Source organism: Trachypithecus francoisi, unplaced genomic scaffold (genome assembly GCF_009764315.1).
Source record: "Trachypithecus francoisi isolate TF-2019V2 unplaced genomic scaffold, Tfra_2.0 Lachesis_group21, whole genome shotgun sequence".
In the NCBI taxonomy this organism is placed as follows: Eukaryota; Metazoa; Chordata; class Mammalia; order Primates; family Cercopithecidae; genus Trachypithecus; species Trachypithecus francoisi.
In genome coordinates, this window is record NW_022681467.1 from 24,081,057 (window position 1) to 24,103,478 (window position 22,422).

The window sequence follows — 22,422 nt, forward strand, 5'->3', positions numbered from 1 at the left end:
ATCTAAAGACAAAGATCAATGCAAAAATAATTGCATTTCTCTACAATAATATAAACAAAGAATTAGAAAACAGAACAAAAGATGCCACTTACAATAGCAACAAAATACAAATAGTATCTGGAAATAAGCTACCCATACAATAGCTCATTTCTTCATCTCTTCAGTGTTTCCTGTAACCCCACTTTCTCAATTTGGCCTGACTGACCACCTCATTTAAAATTGTATATTCCCCCAATCCTAATTTGTTTTATTTTTCTCTATTTTTTCATTTATTACCTTCTAAAGACTTATAAAAATTATTTATTGCCCATCCCTATATATTCTCTCTCCAGGAGAACAAGTGTTTTTGTCCACTTTGTTTACTCTTGTATTCCTAAAGCTTAGAACCTGGTAAGTGTACTATTTACCTAGTGCCTGGTACATAGTAGATGCTCAATAAATATTTATTGAATAAATGAATTAATGAAAACAATAAGTATTTGTGGTCTTTATTAAAAAATTATAAAACTATATCGAAAAGCATTAAAGAAGATCTACAAAAATGGTGAGATAAACCATATTCATGGATCAGAAGACTCAGTAGCATAAAGACAAATACTTCTTCAAATTGACATATAGGTTCATTGTAATATTACTTAAAACTCTAAGAGGAGTGTGGTGTGTTCATGGAAACACAAAAGATCAAAATATCCAATATTCAACTGAAGAATGTTCAGGGAAGGTGGGAGACTTGCCCTATACACTTGTCCTTGCATTGGTATTATAAAGACATAGTGATTTTAAAAAGTGATGATTACATAGGAGTTATCAAATAGATCTAAGGAATAAAATGGAGAGCCTAGGAACAGACCCACAAATAGCAGAAAACTTGATATAGGACATAGCTGGTACTACAACTCAGTGGGAAAGGATTAAATGGTATTAGCCTGTAATCCCAGCACTTTGGGAGGCCGCGGTGGGCGGATCACAAGGTCAGGAGATCGAGACCATCTTGGCTAACACAGTGAAACCCTGTCTCTACTAAAAATACAAAAAAATTAGCCGGGTGTGGTGGCGGGTGCCTGTAGTCCCAGCTACTCAGGAGGCTGAGGGAGGAGCTTGCAGTGAGCCGAGATCGCGCCACTGCACTCCAGCCTGGGCGACAGAGCAAGACTCCATCTCAATAAATAAATAAATAAATAAATAAATGGTATTGGAATAATCGGTAGTTCCTAAGTAAAAAATAATTACATTGATTCCTTAATTCACACCATACCCCTAATTAGTTCCACAGGGATGACAAACTTAAATGTGAAAGGGAAAACTGTGAAACCTTTGGAAGAAAATATAGAAGAATATCTTCATGACCTCAGCTGAGAAAAAGAATTTTTTTTTAGACAGTGTCTTACTCTGTTCCCCAGCTGGAGTGCAGTGATGGGATCACGGCTCACTGCACCTTCGATCTTCCAGGCTCAAGCAATCATTCTACCTCAACCTCTGAGTAGCTGGGACTACAGGCATGAGCTATTGTGCCTGGCAAGATTTTTAAAGTAAAACACAGAGTAAGGCTGGGCTCGGTGGTTCACGCCTATAATCCCAGCATTTTGGGAGGCTGAGGTGGGTGGATCACCTGAGGTCAGGAGTTTGAGACCAGCCTGGCCTACATGGTGAAACCCCATCTCTACAAAAAATACAAAATCAGCCAGGTGTCATGGTGCGCATGTGTAATCCCAGCTAATCAGGAGGCTGAGGCAGGAGAATCGCTTAAACCTGGGAGGTGGAGGTTGCAGTTAGCTGAGATCATGCCACTGCACTTCTCTAGCCAGAGTGAGACTGTGTCTCAAAAAAAAAAAAAAAAAGATATTTGTGGCTAGGCACAGTGGCTCATACCTGTAATCCTAGCACTTTGGGAGGCTGGGGCAGGAGGATTGCTTGAGCCCAGGAGTTCAAGACCAGCCTGGGCAACATAGTGAGACACTGTCTCTACCAAATGTTTTTAAAAATTAGACAGGTGCAGTGGTATGCACCTGTAATCCTAGCTCCTTGGGAAGCTGAGATGGGGGAGTTGCTTGAGCTCAGGAGTTAGAGGAGTTAGAGGATGCAGTGAGCTATAATTGTGCTGTTGCACTCCAGCCTGGGCAACAAACTGAGATTCTGTCAAAAAAAAAAAAAAAAAAATTAAAAAACAACTTGCAATGTACTACTCTGAGAAAGGATCAGTATCTAGGATCTATAAAGAATCACTAAGGCAGGCCAGGCACAATGGCTCAAGCCTGTAATTCCAGCACTTTGAGATGCCAAGGCAGGAGTACGCTTGAGCCGAGGAGACTGAGACCAGCCTGGGCAACACAGTGAGATCTTGTCTCTACAAAAAAAAAAAAAAATCAGCCAGGCATAGTGACACACATCTCTAGTCCCAGCTACTCAGGAGGCTGAGGTGGGAGAATTGCTTGAGCCCAGGAGTAGAGGCTGCAGTGAACTATAATCACATCATTGCTCTCCAGTCTGGACAACAGAATGAGACCCTGTCTCAAAACAACAACAGCAACAACAACAAAAAGCCGGGTGTCGTGTCTCACACGTGTAATCCCAGCACTTTGGGAGGCCAAGGCAGGCAGACTACTTGAGGTCAGGAGTTCGAGACCAGCGTGGCCAACATGGCAAAATCCCATCTCTGCTAAAAATACAAAAATTAACAGGGTGTGATGGCGCACCTGTAATCCCAGCTACTCAGAAGGCTGAGGTACAAGAATCACTTGAACCAGGGACGCAGAGGTTGCAGTGAGCCGAGATTGCACCACTGCACTCTAGCCTGGGCGACGGAGTGCAACTGTGTCTCAAAAATAAATAAATAAATAAATAAATAAATAAGCAAACAAATTAAAAGATGTTCAACTTCAATAGTAATCTGGAAAATGCAAATTAAGGCCATCACAAAATTCCCTGTACACCCACTAGGTTGGCAAACGATAAGAAGTGTGACATTATTAAGTGTTGGTGAGGATATGGAGCAATAGAAACTCAATATTGTGGGTGGGAGTGTTACTTAGTCAAACCACCTTGGAAAACAGTTGACACTAATTTGTTAAGATGATCACCTGCGTATCCCATGACCTGACAATTCCTGTCCTAGTTTATATCCTAAACAAACTCTTGTATTTATTCAAATTAAGATACACAAACAAGAATGCTCATAGCAGCTTTGCTTATAATAGCAAAACCTAAATACAAGACAGATAAATCTCAGAAATATGCTGAATTTAAAAAGAGCATTGCAGAAGGTTGCCGCAACACGATATCATGTTTTTTATAAAGTTAAACACAAGCACAACTAAACTACACCTACACACTTTTTTTAGGATGATGCAATCTGTGATGAATTTTTTTTTTAACAAGCAAGGTCATGATAAACACAAAACTTGGTTTACCTGTAGGAGAGGGTTAGGCAGTGGTATGAGACTGGGAGGAGCTGGTTTCAGTGTTATTTCTCATGTTCTAATTTTAAGTTTGTTGGTAGGTTCACAGGTGTACATTGGTTATTATACCTTAAAATTTTTATTTTGTTTTATTTTTCTTTTGCATGTATCATATAGGACATAATAACAAAATATTTTTCAAATGAATCAAACATTTAAATGTAAACAATGAAACCATCTAAATCCTGGAAGAAACCACAGGATACATTTTAAAAATGACATTGGAGTGATAAAGGCCTTTGTAAATATAATGAAAACCCAGAGTATGTAAAAGATTTAGAAACTGGGCAAATTTCATCATAGGCAAAGTTAAATGACTTAAAAAAATGGACAACCCAATGGCCGGGCGCGGTGGCTCAAGCCTGTAATCCCAGCACTTTGGGAGGCTGAGACGGGCGGATCACGAGGTCAGGAGATCAAGACCATCCTGGCTAACACTATGAAACCCCGTCTCTACTAAAAAATACAAAAAAAAACTAGCCGGGCGAGGTGGCGGGCACCTGTAGTCCCAGCTACTCGGGAGGCTGAGGCAGGAGAATGGCGTGAACCCGGGAGGCAGAGCTTGCAGTGAGCTGAGATCCGGCCACTGCACTCCAGCTTGGGTGACAGAGTGAGACTCCGTCTCAAAAAAAAAAAAAAAAAAAAAAAAAATGGACAACCCATCACAAAGGGACAATTTCATTAATACATACTCCTACAAATCAATTTTTTAAAAAATCAGTAATTTTAAGCACATGGTGGGGTGTTGTGGCTCTTGCCTGTAATCCCAGCACTTTGGGAGGCCAAGGCAGAAGAATTGCTGGAGCCCAGGAGTTCGAGACCAGCCTGGGCAACATGGCAAAACCCCATCTCTACAAAAAAATACACAAGTTTGCTGGGTTTGTTGGCGTGAGCCTGTGGTCCCAGCTACTTCAGAGGCTAAGGTGGGTGGATGGCTTGAGCCCAGGAGGTTGAAGTGCAGTGAGCTATGATTGTGCCACTGCACTCCAGCCTGGGCAACAGAGCAAGACCTTGTCAAAAAAGAAGAAAGAAAGTGAAGAAAGAAAGAGAGAAAGAGAGAGAAGGAAGGAAGGAAGGAAGGAAGGAAGGAAGGAAGGAAGGAAGGAAGGAAGCAAAAAAGGAAGGAAGGAGGGAAGGAAAGAAAAATAAGCACAGGATATGAACAGACAGTTCACAGTAAAGGAAACACAAATAGCCTTTAAATAGACCCGGTGGGCTCAACCTCACTCAGAGTAAGAGAAATGGAAGTCACTGGGATACCGCTGTTCACTTACACGATGCAGAAATATGAGAAAAAAACAGTTAAGGTAACCAGTGCTTGTTGCTGCCGGTTATCTTTCCCTAGATCACTTACCTTCACTTCATGAAGCTTTACTCCTGGATCATTATATACACCCTTGAACATTTGTCCCTGTCATAATTCTTGATTATTTCAATGTCAGTATAGACAGATAATTCTTCCAATGCACTCTCTTCTCCATTCTGTGAGCATCTTTTCTCCAAGGATCTTATCTCCACCTTCCCTGGCCACGCATTACCAATTCAATCCTGAATCCCATCTGCAGGCAACCCATTCTCCATGCAGCTAATATCCAGCTCAACCCGTCTCATATCTCAACTCCAACAATTCTTTGGCCCCATCAGAACTGACGTCCACACTCTCATCATACTCCTCTCTTTACCCAGCTTAAATCATTTCATTTTAAAAAAATAAATATCCCCTTGCACATACATTTCACTCTCTTGCCCTCTCATGTTTCCTTCTACTCAACTGACAAACCCCTAACTCTGGTTTTATGCAACCACTCACCTATTCTGCACCTGCACCTGTGCAGCTCAACATGGCTGGAGAAAGTTATCACCAAATTTATGATCATAAATGTCAGGGATACCCTCAGTGCTGCTTGTCAATCACATGACATTCATCCCCCTGGTTCACTCACTCTCTTGGATAACTACATCACGCCCTCTAGTGTCTCCCTCTCTATCCTTACCTTCAACTGTTGACCTTGGTTCTTAGTTCACGGAGAAAACAAAGCAATCAGAAGAGAACGTCCAAGCTCCCACTTGGATATACCCATTTATCCACTTCTGTGTCCATGTTCTCTGTCTTCCCTGCTTTTCCATGGATGAACTGCCTATGCTCCCAGCTAAAACCAGCCTCTCTATCTGTGCACTAGGTCCCATCCCTTTTGCCATCTGAAGGATATAGCTTCAGCAATTCTCCCCTCTTTCTTGCATCCTCATTTTTCCCTTCCCTCCTGGCTGTTTCTCATCAGCATATGAGCAAGCTACATTTTTTCTAGGCCATACACTGTGCTCCAGCCATCATCTGATTCCTTTGATCTCTTTAGAGCAAAACTCAAAAGAGTTCCTCTACTCATTGTCTCCAATCTCTCTCCTCCTGTTCTCTCTTAGACACAATCCTATCAGACTTCTGCCTCTCCACTCCACTGAAGTGGCTCCTGTGGCAGTCACCAATATCCTCCTCATTGCTAAATCTAATGGTCAGTCCCTAGTCTTTGTTATCACATCCATGAGCAGCACTCGACGCAGATGCCTCCTTCTTGGAACATTTTCTTATCTTGGCTCCAGGACATGATACTCCCCTGACTTCCCTCTTACCTCACTGTTCATTTCTTCTCATTCTCCTTTGCTGGTTCCACGTCTCAATGACCTCTAAATACTAGACACCCCAGGATTCAGTTCTTAGGCCTCTTCTGTTTGCTATCAATACTGATCCCTTCGATGATTTCATTCATTCAAATTTACATCTGCAGCCTGAACCTTTGTCTTGAGACCCATCCTCATGTTTTCAGCAGCTTTTTCAGCTCCTCACTTGGATGTTCCGTGAACATCATAAACATAACATGCTCAAACAAAACTCCAGATCTTTCTCCTCCAAAACTTGCTCTTCCCCAAATCACACCTTTCTCAGGAAACTCCATCCTTCTAAGTTGATCAGGTCAGAAACCTTGGAGACATCTTTGAATCTTTGACTCTCTCTCTCTCTCCTTCCATAACAAATCCTGTCAGTCCTGCCTATGAAATGAAATGTACACAGAAGGCAGCTGCTTCTTACAACCTCCCCTATAGCATCCCTAGTCTCAGCTTCCATCATCCTTCACCTGGGGTATTGTACTGGCTTCCTAACTCATCTCCCTGCCTTGTACAGGTCATTGTCAACATGGCAGCTACAGTGATCTTGCTATAATATAAGCCAGGTCTTATCATTATCAACACTCCTCAATGGCTTCCATGTCATGCCAAAGCCCTTACAGTGATCCACAGGCATGGCCTACATGCAGCCTATAAGACCCTGCATGGTCGTGCCTTCCTCTGCCCCATTCATTATTTCTGACAGCATTTCCTCCTACTATCTTCCTTGCTCCAGCCACCTGGGCCTCCTTGTTGTCCCTTAAACACTGCAGGCACACTCTTGCCGAGAACATTCTTCCTGCAGATACATAAATACATCACTCACTCCCTTACTTCCTTGAGGTCTTGGCTCAAATGTCATCTTTTCAGTGAGACCTTAAATACCCTAAAGCTTCAAACCTTCTTTCCTAGGCACTCCCAGATCTTCCTCAATGGCTTTATTTTTCTTAGCTGTTATCACCATCTAACATGCTATGCATTTTACTCATTTAGTTTGTTAATGTCTATTTCCCCTACCAGATTGTAAGCCCGTGAACACAAGGCTTTTTGTCTATTTTGGTCATTGCTTAATCCACAGCATATAGAAAAGATCTTGGCACAGAGTATATGCTCAAGAATTGTTGATTGAACAAATAAACAAAAATACTTAATTGGCCAGAGTGTAAGGAATAGGCATTCTCAAAATTGCTGGTTTCAATGCCGTTGGTATAACCCTTACAGAGGTCGAATTGGCAGTAACTATCAAAACTACAAATGCACATATTCTTTGTCCCAGCAATTCTACTTAGTAATAGCCTTCATATAAATTTACACATGTGTGAAATGACACATGAACAAAGTAATTCACTGCAGCATTTTTAAATCCCTGAAAGGGATGAAAACAACCAAAATGTCCAGCAATAGCCAACTATTTAAATAAATTATGGCATACCCATACAATGAAATATTTTGCAGTGGCAAAAAAAGATTAAGGAGACTTCGGGCCGGGTGCGGTGGCTCAAGCCTGTAATCCCAGCACTTTGGGAGGCCGAGACGGGCGGATCACGAGGTCAGGAGATCGAGACCATCCTGGCTAACACGGTGAAACCCCGTCTCTACTAAAAATACAAAAAACTAGCCGGGCGAGGTGGCGGGCGCCTGTAGTCCCAGCTACTCGGGAGGCTGAGGCAGGAGAATGGCGTAAACCCGGGAGGCGGAGCTTGCAGTGAGCTGAGATCCGGCCACTGCACTCCAGCCTGGGCAACAAGCGAGACTCCGTCTCAACAACAACAACAACAAAAAAGAATAAGGTGACTTCTTGTGTTCTGATGTAAACTCCCAGATCTAAATTTTTCAAGCAAAAAGAAAGGTGCCAAAAGTTGTGCTTCCCGCCGCCATTTTAATTTAAATTTAATTTTATTATTATTATTTTTTAGACAGGGTCTCACTCTGTTGCCCAGACTGGAGTACAGTGGCACAATCACAGCTCTCGGCAGTCTAGACCTCCTGGGCTCAGGTGATCCTCCCACCTCAGCCTCCTGAGTAGCTGGGACCACAGATGTACACCACCATGCCGAGCTAATTTTTGTGTGTGTACTTTTTGTTGAGACAGGATTTTACCCTGTTGGCCAGGCTGGTCTCAAACTCACCAGCTCAAGCAATCTCCCTGCCTCAGCCTCCCAAAGTGTTGGGATTACTGGCATGGGCCGCTGCACCCAGCCACTGTCACCATTTTTATAAAAACAAAAGGAAAGGGTACAAAAAGAACATATAACTGTTTTATTGGATATGTGCAAACTGTCTCAGGAAGGATAAAACAGAAAATGGTAACAGTGGTAGCTTATTTGGTGGAGAATGGATGGGTTGGGAGACAGAGGTGGGAGACAGTTTGCTGTAAACCCTTTTAAACTTCTTGAATTTTTGCACCTATGAATGCTTTTTCTATTAAAAGGAGAATAAGATATGGCTTATGTTCCTATACGGAATATCTAAAATACATCGTTACCCAAAAAAAAAAATAAAAATAACATGTACAGTATGCTCTACATAGGGGTGGAGGGAGACTTACTTTTCACTAATTACTGTTTCGTACCATTTGAATTTTTGCACCTTATTTATGCATTTCCTCTTCAAAAAGAAGTAGGCCAGGCACAGTGGCTCATGTTTGCAACCCCAGCACTTTGGAAGGTCGAGGTGGGCGGATTGCTTGAGCCCAGGAGTTCAAGGCCAGCCTGGGCAATATGGCAAAACCCGGTCTCTACAAAAAATACAAAAAATTAGCCAGGCGTGGAGGCGTGTGCTTGTAGTTCCAATTACCTGGGAGGCTGAGGTGGGAGGATCACTGGAACCTTGAAGATTGAGGCTGCAGTGAGCCATGACCACACCACTGCACTTTAGCCTGGGTGACAGAGTGAGATCCTATCTCAACAAAACAAAACAAATACACAAAAAAGAAAATAAAGAAATAGAAATCATGTTGTGCAAATGCACTTTCACATACATCACCTTGACAACTCTGTGACCGAAACCCACCAGCTGTTTCCCCACTTTTCCAGAGAAGGAAATGAATGTTCAGAGAAGTCAAGTCAGACAGCACAGGGGTGAACTGGGAACCTGCACCCGGTTTTTGCCGACATGACCATGCCGGCCACTCTACCTAGGCAACCTGTCCTTGAGTGCTGGTTCCTCCCCTCCCTTCCCACCTGCCCTCCCTTCCCACCTGCCCTCCCTTCCCACCTGCCCTCCCCGGCTCTTTCTCTTAGGGAGTTGGGGAAAGCAGCTCCAGAAAGTTGGCCACCAGGTGTCTCACTCAGGGGCCATGGCTGGAGGCTCCCTGGTGCCTGGCAGTTTCTCTCTCTGCTCAGAGCCACCCAATTTGGTGCCCCGGGGAGCTGGCTGCTCCGCTCCTTCCTTGAGCCTTGGTGCTCCGTGGTTGAAAACAGCTGCCCCTCCCCCACTCCCCTCTGAGCTTCCAGGCCCCCTCCCCGAGTCTGTACCTGTCAATGATGACGGGGTCTGAGGGCGTCTCATTTCGGTTGCCACAGCTCTTCCGGTCACAGCACCGGCTGAAGGAAAGATAAGGAAGGAGGGAAGGCGGAAGCCAAGGAAGGAGGCAGCCATGACAGTGTGTGAGTTGTGGGGGGCGAGTTGAGGGTGCTGATGTCCTGTCTCGGTTGTGGAATCCCTGGGCTGGAGGGGCTCACTCCCAGGGCCTTGGGGAAGAAAGGCTGTGGCTCCTCCGCAGGGACCCTGAGAGCCTAGCCTGGGGTTGAGGCTGGCCAGAGAGCCCTGCCCCAAAGGCACCTCACTCCTGGAGGACTCAGGAAAGGGCAGGCGGCAGGTCACCTACGGGGTCTCTTTCTATGGAAACACAGTCCACGCAGAGACAGGAGCTCAAACAGTGAGCTCATGAATGACCACAAAGTGAATCTTTTTTTCTTTTTTTTTTTGAGACAGAGTCTCATTCTGTCACCCAGGCTGGAGTACAGTGGCGTGATCTTGGCTCACAGCAACCTCTGCCTCCTGAGTTCAGGCAATCTCGTGCCTCAGCCTCCTAACATAGCTGGGATTACAGGTGTACACCACCATGCCTGGCTAATTTTTGTAATTTTGGTAGAGATGGGGTTTCACCATGTTGACCAGGTTGGTCTTGAACTCCTGACCTCAAGTGATCCGCCTGCCTCAGCTTCCCAAAGTGCTGGGATTACAGGCTTGAGCCACTGTGCCTGGCCAATGAATGGCCACAAAGTGAATCTACCAGTGAAAGCAGCATCCACACCAAGAAGTGCTGCGTGGCCAGCAGCCCAGATGCCAGTCGTACCTCTTCCTTGTCACTCCCCTTTCCAAGGGTAGCCACAGTTCCAACCACAGATTTATTTATTTTAAGTTTATTTTACTTTATTTTTTTTTTAGAGACAGGGTCTGGATCTGTCGCCCAGGCTAGAATGCAGTGGTGTAATCATAGCTCACTGCAGCCTTGAACTCCTGGGCTCATGCGATCCTCCTGCCTCAGCCTTCCAAGTAGCTGAGATTACAGGCACCTGGCTACCAATCACAGATTTCGGAACCCTGTTCTCTTTTCCATGCATCAGGAACTGCCTCTGAGGACCCTGTATGACTGGCATCTCCTGGGGAGACCTTACTAGAAATGCCAAGTTCTTGGATAATGGGGAAAAGGGAGCCAAGAGCTGTGCACCCCCTCACTCCCACCCTGCCCCACCAGAGAGCTGCCCTAGGGTTCAAAATTTCCTCAAAGATTAGCTTCTCAGCTAATCCCAGAGGCCTTCCCAGGCCCTGTTCCCACATCCCCAGCAGCCCTCCCCTAAGCTTTATTAGCTAAGCTTCCCAGTGGCGGCAGGAGGCCTCTCTTACAAAAACACTCGGAGAAGCCACATAAACAGGCCAGACTAATGGGGCCTCAAGGACCCTCTCCTCAGCCAGCGCTGTGCCCAGGGGCCTCACCCCTCCCTTCATCACCTGCCACCAGGCTTCTCCAGGGAGCAGCAGCAGAGAGCAGCCACGGGCAAGGGCGGCGAGGGGGCAGGGCCTGGGTGGAGTCCTCGGCAACGCCTTGGCAGAGGGGTGAGGTGTGAGTGACATGGCCATCTCACCTGCACATGATCTCATGGGTGAGCAGCACTCGGCACATTTCGGGGTTCTTGTCCTGCCCCTCATAGATGATAGCCTGGGGAGAGGGAGGTGCACAGGCTGGAGGGGAAGGAAGCTCCTCTGAGGTGCAGGTGGCAGCACGGACGGGCCTGGCATCTCCCAAGCCTAGGCCCAGGGAGACCCTGCCCCAGGGAAGAGCACGCCCTCTGCCTTGCTCTGGGCTGCCCACGTGGAGGATAATCCCTCCTCCCAAACCGGACCACCACCGGCTGGCAAGAATGGTATGAAGTCTGCAGATTCTGTCCGTCTGCAGGCATCCCTTTCCAGAGCTGGCTCTGCTTGGGGCAGGGGATTCCCGAGGGCTCCAGGACCAAGGTCAGGTGGCTGGTGGGTAGACATACTCCTGTGCCCACCCAGCACCAGGCCCCTCCCCTCCCCCAGCATCCTCCTGTGTGCATCCTCCATGTCCTGGCGGACCTCTGCTTCTGTTGATGAGTGTTGTCCTTCTCAGCTATCCCTGCCAGCCCAGTCAGCTCCGAGGGCTGCACAGCTGCCTCTTCCCCCTAGATACCTATCGCCTCTTCCCCTATACCATCCCCAGCCCAGGCCTGGTCTTCCCCTGGGACTGCTGCATCACCTCCTCACCAGTCTTCCAGCCTCCCTCTGCCCAGAAACAAGAAGTGAGCTTCCTAACTGCAAATCTGCCTCCCCAGTTTATAACCCTCTGTGCCTTCCCCCGTTTGTGGGATCCCTCTCTCTGTCGACTTCCTCGAACCCCTTCCACACCTATCCCCTCGACAGTTCCACTGGGCACTGCCTGGCCTGCCTCCCCCAGCCCAGTGGCCATGGGTATTCTAGAAAAACCATTCTTCCCTCTGCCCTGGGATTGGGTGGAGGCTGCCAAAAGACCCTGCCTGTGTAGGAAGCCCAAATCTCCACCTTGCATTCCTAGCCCACTAATCTGGCCCATTTGAGACTCAGCCCCCTCCTTGCCAGTATGCACAGCTTCTCTGAAAAGCCCTGAGATTTGGGGCCCTGTCTTGGCAGACTCCATCAGGGCCTATTCAGGTTTCAGTTTCCTCCAGCTCCTTATGCTGGCCTCTGAACCTCCTTCCCGTGACCGTCACATCAGCAAGGTGCTGAGGGTCTGCAGTGGAAATTCTCGGGGCTCTGCCCACATCCCCTTTACTGGACACGTGCACCTTCCCGTGGCTGTGGCTGACGTCTGCTGCAGAGGGCTTCCTCCTGAGAACTGCTCTCAGTGGATAGGAACTGCCTGGCCTGAAAATGTCTGGGAGGTTACGAGCTACCCTTAGGAGTGGTTCCCAGCCAATGACTAATTGATACGGGGTACAAAATCCTAGTATTTGCTTCGAGGGGGGATATGTCTGGTGCCACTCCTTCTCCAGAGCTCCCTGTGCAGTTTTCTGTCCAGCCTGCCTCCCTCCCCTGCTCCCGGCAGCCCCTCCTAGCTCCCGAAATGAACTACCTGCACCTGAGTTCCCATCTAAAGCTGGGCTGCTAGGAAACATGACCCAAGCCAGGGTTTTTGCACAAATATTGTCTTTTCTAGAACAGAGGGCAAGAGCCACACACCCTCCGGCACAGGCTGGGGTGGGAACTGGGGGAGCTAGGCTGATGGGGACGGAGGGCATAGGGAGATGAGGCAGGAACAAGGAGGCTTACTCAGACCAGAGGGGGGCAGGGTCCGGAAAGATAGTGGGATGGGCCTCAGCATCCCCTGCACTGACTCACCTGCTTGGACATGGAATCGATGAGACGCACATAGAGGTCTTGCTCCGTCCGAAGTCCTAGGATGGGAAGACGGAGAGGGCTTGCTGCCAGGGGAGCATACGCAGCCTCAATGATCAGACCACATCACACCCTCCCCAGACCTGGCACGTGGGGCATTAGGTGTTGCATGATGCTGCAGTGCTCAGACTTCAGGGGCAGGGCCAGGCAGGGCAGGGGTTTCCACTCACCATTGTTATACACCAGTCGGAGGCGGTAGTGGATCCCATTGTTAGTCTTTTCCGCCCCGGGCTCCTGCAGGGACAAGATGGGAGGATGCTCGGGAGCTCAGGGATCCTCCAGCCTCCCTCGCCCACCCCCTTCTCCTAACCCCAACTTCTTTCCCACCCTTCCAGCCACTCAGCCAGCATCCATCCATTCATCTGCCCCAGTGTGTGTGTGTGTGTGTGTGTGTGGTGTGTGTGTGTGTGCATGTGCCTGTGTGCGTGTGTGTGTGGTTGTGGGTTCCCTCCCGGGGCCAGTTCCAGCCAAACCCACGAGCCTCTCACTCGGTCCTTTTCCACAAAGTCGATGAAGGCTGTGCGCTCCACCTCCACGGGCTGCCCCTGACGGTCGTACATGGCCAGCACGAAGTGGAAGAAGTTGGATTTCCTGAGGTTGGAGGGAGGCTGCTTCTCAAAATGTGCTCGTGCCAGACCCACGCCACTGTGGGAGGAAAAGAGCTAGGAAACCACTGGAAGGGCCCCCCAGTGAGAAAGACTCCAGTGCCTCAGGCCAGGCAGGCATGCTGGCCAGGACATGGCTCCAAGATGCCAAGAGTTTAATCCAACCAGACAGGCCCTTTCCAGCCTGACCAGGGCCATCTCGTTTCCAGATAGAGGTCTCTCAGCACTGAGGGCACCCCAGACTGCCCCCTGGAAAACAAGAGGCACAGTGGTGACTGCAAAGGAGGAGACCCTGTCAGCCTACCTCCCAGGCTTTTCCCTAGGCCACACATTTTGCAAGGCCGGTCTCCAAAATCAAAAGTATGAACCAATCCATCTTTCTGACCAGAAGCTGTTGTGACTGCCCTTTAGGGATTCAAGGAGACGCAGGGGGCCCTAGAACAGATATCCCACTAAACCCCTAGCCCAGGCTGAGGCTGTCATGAGCCTGTGGTGTTGCCTGGGGAATGATGATGTCCATTAGACCCTTGCAGACATCAAACTGGTTCAGGACCACTAGTCTGCCTGGCCTGGGCCCTGGCTGAAGGTGGGGAGCACCCCCAAGATGTAAAGGGACCTGCCTCCAGGCTTTGGGAGAGACAACCATAGGCTCCCTTGGGCAGGAGGAATTTCTCATCTGGCCTTGCTAAGGGATCTCTCCTGGCTCATCAGAAACCATGCCCAGAAGCAAGGCCAGAGTGAGAGCAGGAGGCAGGGATTCCCTCTTCCCCAAATATCCCCTGCATCCCAATGATACACCAAGCCCTGGACACACGGCAACAACTGGGGCTGGAGGCAAATGCCTGGAAGAGGGGAGAGAGACAGAGAGGTACGACATCAGACAAAGGGGCAGGTGCCCCCCGAAAGATGTCACCATGCAAAACACTCGAGAAGCAAAGGAAGAAAATATTAATTCTTTTTATGGGAGATGAAGGGAAGGCTTCATGGAATGGTGACTTTTCCCTAAGTCCTTGAGGAATAAACAGGAGCTCAATAGGTGAACGAGGAAAAGGGCAGAATAAACAGCATAAGGAATGGCTGGATGTGTAGAGGCTGCTGCTGTACCGCAGGTGTCGAAATGTGAAGTGAAAGAAAGTTTGTACTGGAAGTTCGTGCCAGATCATGAAGGGACACAGACTCTGGGGGAAGGGGTTAGATTCTCTTCTCTGAGCCACGGCCTTCCAAAGTGTGTTCCTTAGATCTCTCATGGCTCCAGAGCCTCCCTTGAGAAAAGGGTGCTGTGGCCACAGACATGGGTGTATTTGGGGGGGCCTGGGACACCCTCCAGGAATGGCCCCTGCTTGAGTTGGCTAGGGCTGGTGCTCTGCACGAGTGGGAGCCAGTCTACAAGATGGTTCCCAGTGATCCCCACTGCCTGGGATTCATGCCCTTAGTTAGCCTCCTCTTGTATTGTGTTGGGATTGGCCTGTGGGGCCAGGAGACTATGGCGGGAGTAATAGCATATAACTTCCAAGGTTAGATCATGAAAGCACTGCAGCTTCTGCCTTGTTCTCTCTTTTGGATTAGTGATTCAGGGGGAAGCCAACTGCCATGTCTTGAGGACACTCAAGTAGCCCTATGGAGAGGTCCACAGGGAGAAGAACTGAGGCCTCCTGCCGATAGCCAGCCCTGACTTGCCAGCATGAGCAACCTTGGAAGCAGATCCACCCGCCTCAGTCAATCCTTCAGATGACTGTGGCCCCAGCTCTCATCTTGCTGCAGCCTCACGAGAGACCCTGATCCAGAACCACCAGGCTAGTCTGCTCCCTTATTTCTGACCTCAGAAATTGTGTGATAATAAATATTTGTTGTCTTAAGTTGCTAAGTTTTGGAGTCTGTTTTTTTTTTTTTTTTTAAGATACAAATTTGAAGACAGAGAGACTTGGACTCAAGATCTGCCCCGCCTTTTTTTCTTCAAGGCAGGATCTCACTCTGTCATGCAGGCTGGAGTGCAGGTGCAATCATGGCTCATTGCAGCTTCGACCTACTGGCTCAAATGATCCTCCTGCCTCAGTCCTCCAAGGAGGTGGGACTAGAGGTAACTCCAGACCCGGCTAAATTTTTAAAATTTTTTTGTAGAGACGGGGTTTCGCCATGTTGTTCAGACTGGTATTGAACTCCTGGGCTCAAATGATCCTCCTGCCTTGGCCTCCCAAAGTGCTGTGATTACAGGCATGAGCCACCACGCCCAATATGGAATAATTTTTTTTGAGACAGGGTTTTGCTCTGTCATCCGGGCTGAAGTGCAGTGGCGTGATCATAGCTCACTGCAACCTTGAACTCCTAGACTTAAGCAAACCTCCTGCCTCAGCCTCCAAAGAGCTGGGGTTACAGGCGTGAGCCACCATGCCCAGCTTGGAGTAACTTTTTTTTTTTTTTTTTTTTTTTTGAGACGGAGTCTCGCTCTGTCGCCCAGGCTGGAGTGCAGGTGCAATCATGGCTCATTGCAGCTTCGACTACTGGCTCAAATGATCCTCCTGCCTTGGCCTCCCAAAGTGCTGTGATTACAGGCATGAGCCACCACGCCCAATATGGAATAATTTTTTTGAGACAGGGTTTTGCTCTGTCATCCGGGCTGAAGTGCAGTGGCGTGATCATAGCTCACTGCAACCTTGAACTCCTAGACTTAAGCAAACCTCCTGCCTCAGCCTCCCAAAGAGCTGGGGTTACAGGCGTGAGCCACCATGCCCAGCTTGGAGTAACTTTTTTTTTTTTTAGACAGGGTTTTGCTCTGTTGTCCAGGCTGGAGTGCAGTGGTGTGATCTCAGTTCACTGTAGCCTCAACCTCTGGGGCTCAGGCAATCCTCCTACCTCAGCCTCCTGACTAGCTGGGACTACAGGCACGCACCACCATGCCTGGATAATTTTGTTTACTTTTTGTAGAGATGAGGTCTCCATATGTTGCCCAGGCTGGACTCGAACTTCTGGGCTCCAGCTTTCTCCCATCTTGGCCTCCCAAAGTGCTGGGATTACAGGTGCCAACCACTATGCCTCGCCAAATAACACACCCTGCTTGCTTGGCTACGGAGCACTTTTGTTGAGGGTCATGGCTTGGGAAACATGACTAAAGGCCACTAGAAAGTTCTGAAGCCAGGCAAGGCTTAAAGATGCTATGGGGGAAAGGAGGGTGCAGTGTGGAGGACAAGTGAGAGACTGTTGCAGGGATGCAGGGGAGCAAAGAGAATGGGGAACTGCCTTGAGGGCCACTTAGGTCAGCTTGCCCAGGTGCCCATCATGAGCATGCTCTGTGACAATGGCTGCCACAGTCACCACTACTTACTATTTTTCTTCATATCACTTTAAATCAATTTATTCTTTTACTTGACTTCACGCTAAGCCATAACATCTGAGATGTCATGGGCATGAGGCACTTGCTATTGCTTTACACATACGAATTATAATAAATAATAAAATGAAAATGTTTCCTCCTCTTGAAAGCTTGCCCCGGAGCCTCCCTCAGTGGTCCACATGAAATGCTGACTTAGGAGGTAGAAGCTATAATCTTGTCCCTGATCAAGATGGAGGGGGGGACCTCCAATACCACTTTTTTTTTTTTTGAGACAGGATCTTGCTCTGTCACCCAGGCTGGAGTGTGACAGTACAATTATAGCTCACTGCAGCCTCAACCTCCTAGGCTCACATGATCCTCCTACCTCAGCCTTCTGAGTAGCTGGGACTACAGGCATAAGCCACCACGCCCAGCTAATTAATTTTGGAAAGATGGGGTCTCACTATGTTGTCCAGACTGATCTTGAACTCCTGGGCTCCAGCGATCCTCCTGCCTTGGCCTCCCAAAGTGCTGGGATTATAGGCTTGAGCCACTGCTCTGCTCGGCACCTTTCTTTCTGACCACAGATTCTTTTTACAGATGCTCCTTTCCCTAGGGAATTCACTGTCCCTCCATCCTTCCCTGCTCCCTCCACTCCCTCGCCCTCAGGCTGCAGTCCTTTCAAGTTGAGGTTTTGATCGCCCCTCACCCGCTCCCCAGCCAGCAAGAGGCAGGGAAGCCCTAAGAGGGCTTTCGATCACAGCGGGGCCCTGATTACTGCTGATGAATATGCTAATGAGGCCTCAACCCTGAGCTCCTCCCTCCTGCTCCCAGGACCAGCTTAACTTGAACTCCACTGGGGATGGGTTCCAGGACCACCTAGTGGGAGAGAAGGTCAGAGGACGTGGGTTTGTGAAGCAACCCCAGGTCCCTGTGGCTTTTTATCCTGTCATCCAGCCCAGCGAAGGGGCCTGGAAGGGACTCAGGCCGCGGGGAGGGAGGCTGTAGAGAGAAAAGGAGGCCTTGCCAGAGGAGTGGTGGGTGCTGAGAACAGAATCTCCCAGACCACTGGACATGCCCTTTCTACACAGACACCCTGCAAGTGCTCAGGCCAAATTCCAGACTAGTGCAGCATAAATCAAAGATGCTGGCTTGAGCTTCCTGTCCCGCCCAAATATCAGCCATTCCTGGGTCCTGGAAGCCCCCCAGCTTCTGACAGGCTGCTGAGGACCAGACCTGGGAAGACTGGCATAAGCCCCAAGCCAAGTTTCCTCCACAGGGTTCAGCATCCCTGCAGGAGGGGATTACACAGGAGCGAGGGCACAGGGACCTGGGGAGGGGGAAGACAGCAGGTTCCCCTGGGGTCTCTGGGCCAGCATCTCCTGCCAGTTGGGGGCATGAAGGGGCTTCCCTGCTTTGCATGCCTGTGCCCTGCCTCATAGTAGGTTTGGTCTCAGTCCACTGCCCCGAGGCAGCCCAGAGCGGCATCCTGCCCTTTCCCAGCACGGCTCAGTGGGTCTGAGGCACACTCATCCTCCCAGGCTCACACCCACCGGTGGAGCAGCACTGGTTAGTTCACAGCTTCAGGAAAAGATCCGTGCAGTGGACAACAGCAGGGCAGTGTTCATGACAGCCCCAGCCCCTTCCAACCAGAGGAGGACTGCAGAGTGGGCAAGAGCCCTGCAGCACACATGAGGCTGCTCCTTGCCTGGGAATGTCTCCAGTTCACCCTGTTCATAGCCTGCCAGGCTTGGAGAAGCTCAAGGCAAGATGAGTAAAGGATACTTCCTATGAACAAGAGACAGAGAAGGACACAAGGAACAGCATGTTGCAGGGAATAGGGCTCAAGAGCAACAGAGGCAGGTGTGGACGGTGCCTCCTTCTCCTAATTGACCCCATGCTGGATAAGCAAGAAACTCACACAGCAAGGGAGTGGAGGTACCAACAGTATATCTGGGCAGTGATTTGGAAACACTGGGGTTTGGGGGTGAGACAAAGATGAGAAGGCAGCCTATAGAGGGTGCATTTTCAACAAGTCCACACTGTGGGCACCTGGAGCTCCATCCCATGGGGAACTCTGGAAACAGCACGGAATGTATGCCTCAGCATTATCCAACCAGAGGGATGGGTGAGGGAGCTGGGGTATTTATCCACCAACTCTAGTCAGTCACTGGTGGAGGGCTTCTAGGGCTGTTACTTCTCAGGTACTTCTGGGCTGCTGTGCAAGTGGGCAGAGCAGGCTCTGGTAGCCTGAGCAAGTCCTCAAGCAAAGGGCAGCAGATAACAGCGGAGGAGGCAGACTCTTGACCAAGGGTCCTGAGGGGATGTGGGTGAGTACCAACTGCCAGCTATTCAGAGGCCTGAGGTATGATGGATGCCAGTAAAGCTACAGCCCCAAAGGTCTGAGTGCAGCTTGGCAGGTATCAGTTTACGACAAATACAAGTAAGAACTGCCTCACCTGGCACATGTAACGCTGGCACCCATAATTCAGAAACAGCTTATTCACTTAGCATCATTAGCGAACAAACCATGCCACATAAGCGCCTTTTCCAGAGAAATGCAGCTGAGTGACAAAACCAGCCACATTAACCACTTTCGCAAGACTGCAAAATGAATTATACATTTCCTCGCTTTCTTAAAAAGATTGTTTCAAGCACAATGTTCAAAACACTTTCTTCTCAACTCCAGAGTGTCCTGAGGCAGTGGGACATTTGCTCCTGCACTAAAGAACCCAGATTTGGGAAGAGAATATGCTCACTTTTGTATTTCCACCGTGCCCCACTCACCTCCTTCCCATCTTTCGTTCTTAAATAGGCCGAAAATTAAAGGAGATTGAGACACCAAAAAAGATTTACGTTGCACAGATGCATTTTGGTCAGAGTCAACATGCTTTGTAGTGAGCATGGGTGTGCATGGACTTCCTGAGCACTGTTAAGAATCCAGGTTCAAGCCAATACCAAGGGCAACCTGACCTTCACAGCCTAGGCCATTCAGGTAGACTGTGCTCCAGAGTGTACGCAGATGACTGTGGGGAGAAGCGGGAAGCTGCAGAGGTGTCTGACTGCTATTGTTGGAGCTGCCCAGCAGGTCCTGGGAGATGCTCCTTTGCAAGGCTGAGCAGGACACTCCAGGGCCCTTCTCATGGCAGCTGCTCACCCCTGCCACAGCATAACTGTCTGGTACAGACAAAGCCCCCCTCACAGTCTCTGTTCTCTCTTCCCAAGGCTACTCATGGCTTTTCACATCCTTGACTACATGCTTGTTATAAATGTGAGCAATTTAGCCACAGCCAGCTCAAATCCCACAGAGGACAAATGACCGAGGCTGGAGCCTTAGCCTCCTCTCAGAGGCACCCCCAGGCCTCTTGCCTTCCCTTCTCCCCACCAAATCCTAACTCTTGGCTGCCTTGATAACTCAAGATTTTGAGCTGTGCCTTGGCCTGGGCCTAACTTGTCTTTGAGTCTGGGATGCTGGGGCTACAGGGGACAAGCCCTACTTTCATCAGTAATAGGGGAAGGCTCCTTGTTGACACCCCTCATCCCAGGAAGTGGAAGGAGCAAAAAGAGTATGACTCCTGCATCTCATCCCTTTCCACAGATTTCCCCAAAGTCTCTCTCTACCAAGTGCGGCTCTTCTTAGCCCCATCCTGACAGGACTCCATCAGTCCCTTTCCTCTACATCCTCGCTTCCTCCAAGCATCCCATTGGGCCCCACTCTCCCCTGAAGGCATCCTCTGGACCCTGGGACTGCTGATGATGATCAGGCTGGGCCTGGCATTAATGCCCCAGACAAGATCTATTGGCCTGGCCCTGCCCAGCCCCTGACATGCCAACCCCTGGCTATGCTGCAGACTGGGGAAGATAAAAGCAGCAGCTCAGTGGGGCACACCCACCTCAACAACGCTTGCACAGGGAGGACCTGGTGGCTGCAGAGAGCTGCCCAGAGCCTGTGTCCAGATGGTCCTGCCGGAGATGAGGTTTGGGTCTGTCGGGGGGGGGTCCCTATTCCCTCTTCCCACTGCCCCAGCTCACCTGCCCCAGGAAATTGGTACAGTGACCAAAGTCCCTGAAGGGGGTGGAGAGGAAGCGGGAAGGATCTCACAGGCCTGCTCTCCCCCTCTTCCTTTGGCCCTCAGTTCCACCTGAAGACTCCCCACTCCACTGCTCTCTGCCCACCCTCTCGCCACCTACCCACAGGCCTGCCTGCCAGGTCCCAGGCTGAGGATCGGCTATGAATTATTAAAGCAAACAAAAGCATTTCCTAGCAGGGATGCTAGCCTGCAGCTGCTTACAGGAAAGGCAGCCCCAGCTGGCCTCCCTCTCCGGGGCCCTGCTAGTGTGCTGGGACCAGCTGCAGTGGGAGGGCTGGCCTGGGTCCTCCAGGGGTCTCCTCCAGAGGGAGGCCTGGCCTGGGCCCTCCAGAGGTCTCCCCAGACTGGGAAGCATATCAGAAGGAAAGGAGAGCTACTTCGGTGCTGAGTGTGCCAGCAGGAGGACTTGGGTCTTCAGGGGAGTCAGGGGAAGAAGGGCTGGGGCTGGGCAAATGGATCTCAGAGATAAAGTCCTGTTGGCTCAGGGCAGGGGCAGGGGTCCTTGTGCAGACTTCCCTGGTAGGAAGACCTTGGGAGGGAGAGGGCAGCCCTCTCCACCAGCCTTTCCATCCCCATTGCCTCCAGTTTAAGGGTACGCAGCCCCTCTGCTCTCCCTACCCCTCTTTTGCTCAGACCTTTCCTTCCTGTTGGCAGAGCCTCCCTCACGCATCTTAGCAGGCCTTCTGGGCCTTTTCCTCCCCACTCATCTTCTGTAAAATCTTGGCATTATTGTAAAAGCCAAGCTGTAGAACTGGGCAGGAGAAGCTGCTCCAGTAGCTGATTCCTGGGTCAGGTAGAACCTGGAGTCTTCTAAAGTCAAGAGGGGAACCCAACTTAAGGGGACTTGGGAGCCCTCTGGGAAACATTCCTGCTTCCTCTGGCAGACTGTCATCACCCCCACCCCACATGGACTGCTTGAGCCTGCCCCACGTGCTGTGGACACAAGGATGAATAGACCGCTACCCTTGCCTTACGGGAAGGCCCCAGCTGGCAGGGCAAGGAGGACCGGGACAGGCAGGGGACAGCAGATGCTGGCCTATGGTAAGCATTCGTAGGCAGCACTAAAACCACTGCCCTGGGCATGGTGGGAGGGCACAGAAAGAGCAGGTGCTGGGCTCAGTGGGTGTGGGAGGGAGTCCTGAGGCTGGTGAGACTTAATCCAGGGGACGTGCAGGTGCTGAGGGCAGAGGGACTATTTCAGTAGACCACAGCACTTAACTGGAGGTGCAGCTAATTCTCCAAGTATCCACTGCCTGCCAAGTATCATGTAGAGGAGGCTGGGGAGGAAGACTGGAGTCAGACCATGATAGGCCTTGAATGTTGGAGATATCCATGAGGAAGCAGTGGGGCTTGGGGGTTGGTCACTTTATTTTATTTTATTTATTTATTTATTTTTTTGAGACGGA

At 49.6% G+C, this 22,422-nt stretch overlaps 1 protein-coding gene across 5 annotated transcripts in view; it reads right to left on the bottom strand.

The window, feature by feature from the left end:
• The window catches only part of EBF4 (EBF family member 4), a 75,957-nt gene that overhangs the window by 49,591 nt on the left and 3,944 nt on the right, over positions 1 to 22,422 (bottom strand). For all 5 annotated transcript variants that reach the window (XR_004431167.1, XR_004431166.1, XM_033185889.1 and 2 more), the window contains 5 exons: positions 13,502 to 13,658; positions 13,184 to 13,247; positions 12,957 to 13,012; positions 11,204 to 11,277; positions 9,590 to 9,658 (listed from right to left, as the gene is read on the bottom strand). Coding sequence is in view for 3 of the 5 variants with exons in the window: in XM_033185889.1 (XP_033041780.1) it covers positions 9,590 to 9,658; positions 11,204 to 11,277; positions 12,957 to 13,012; positions 13,184 to 13,247; positions 13,502 to 13,658 (420 nt within the window). In the remaining 2 variants the exon portion in view is untranslated. The remainder of the gene's footprint in view (positions 1 to 9,589; positions 9,659 to 11,203; positions 11,278 to 12,956; positions 13,013 to 13,183; positions 13,248 to 13,501; positions 13,659 to 22,422) is intronic.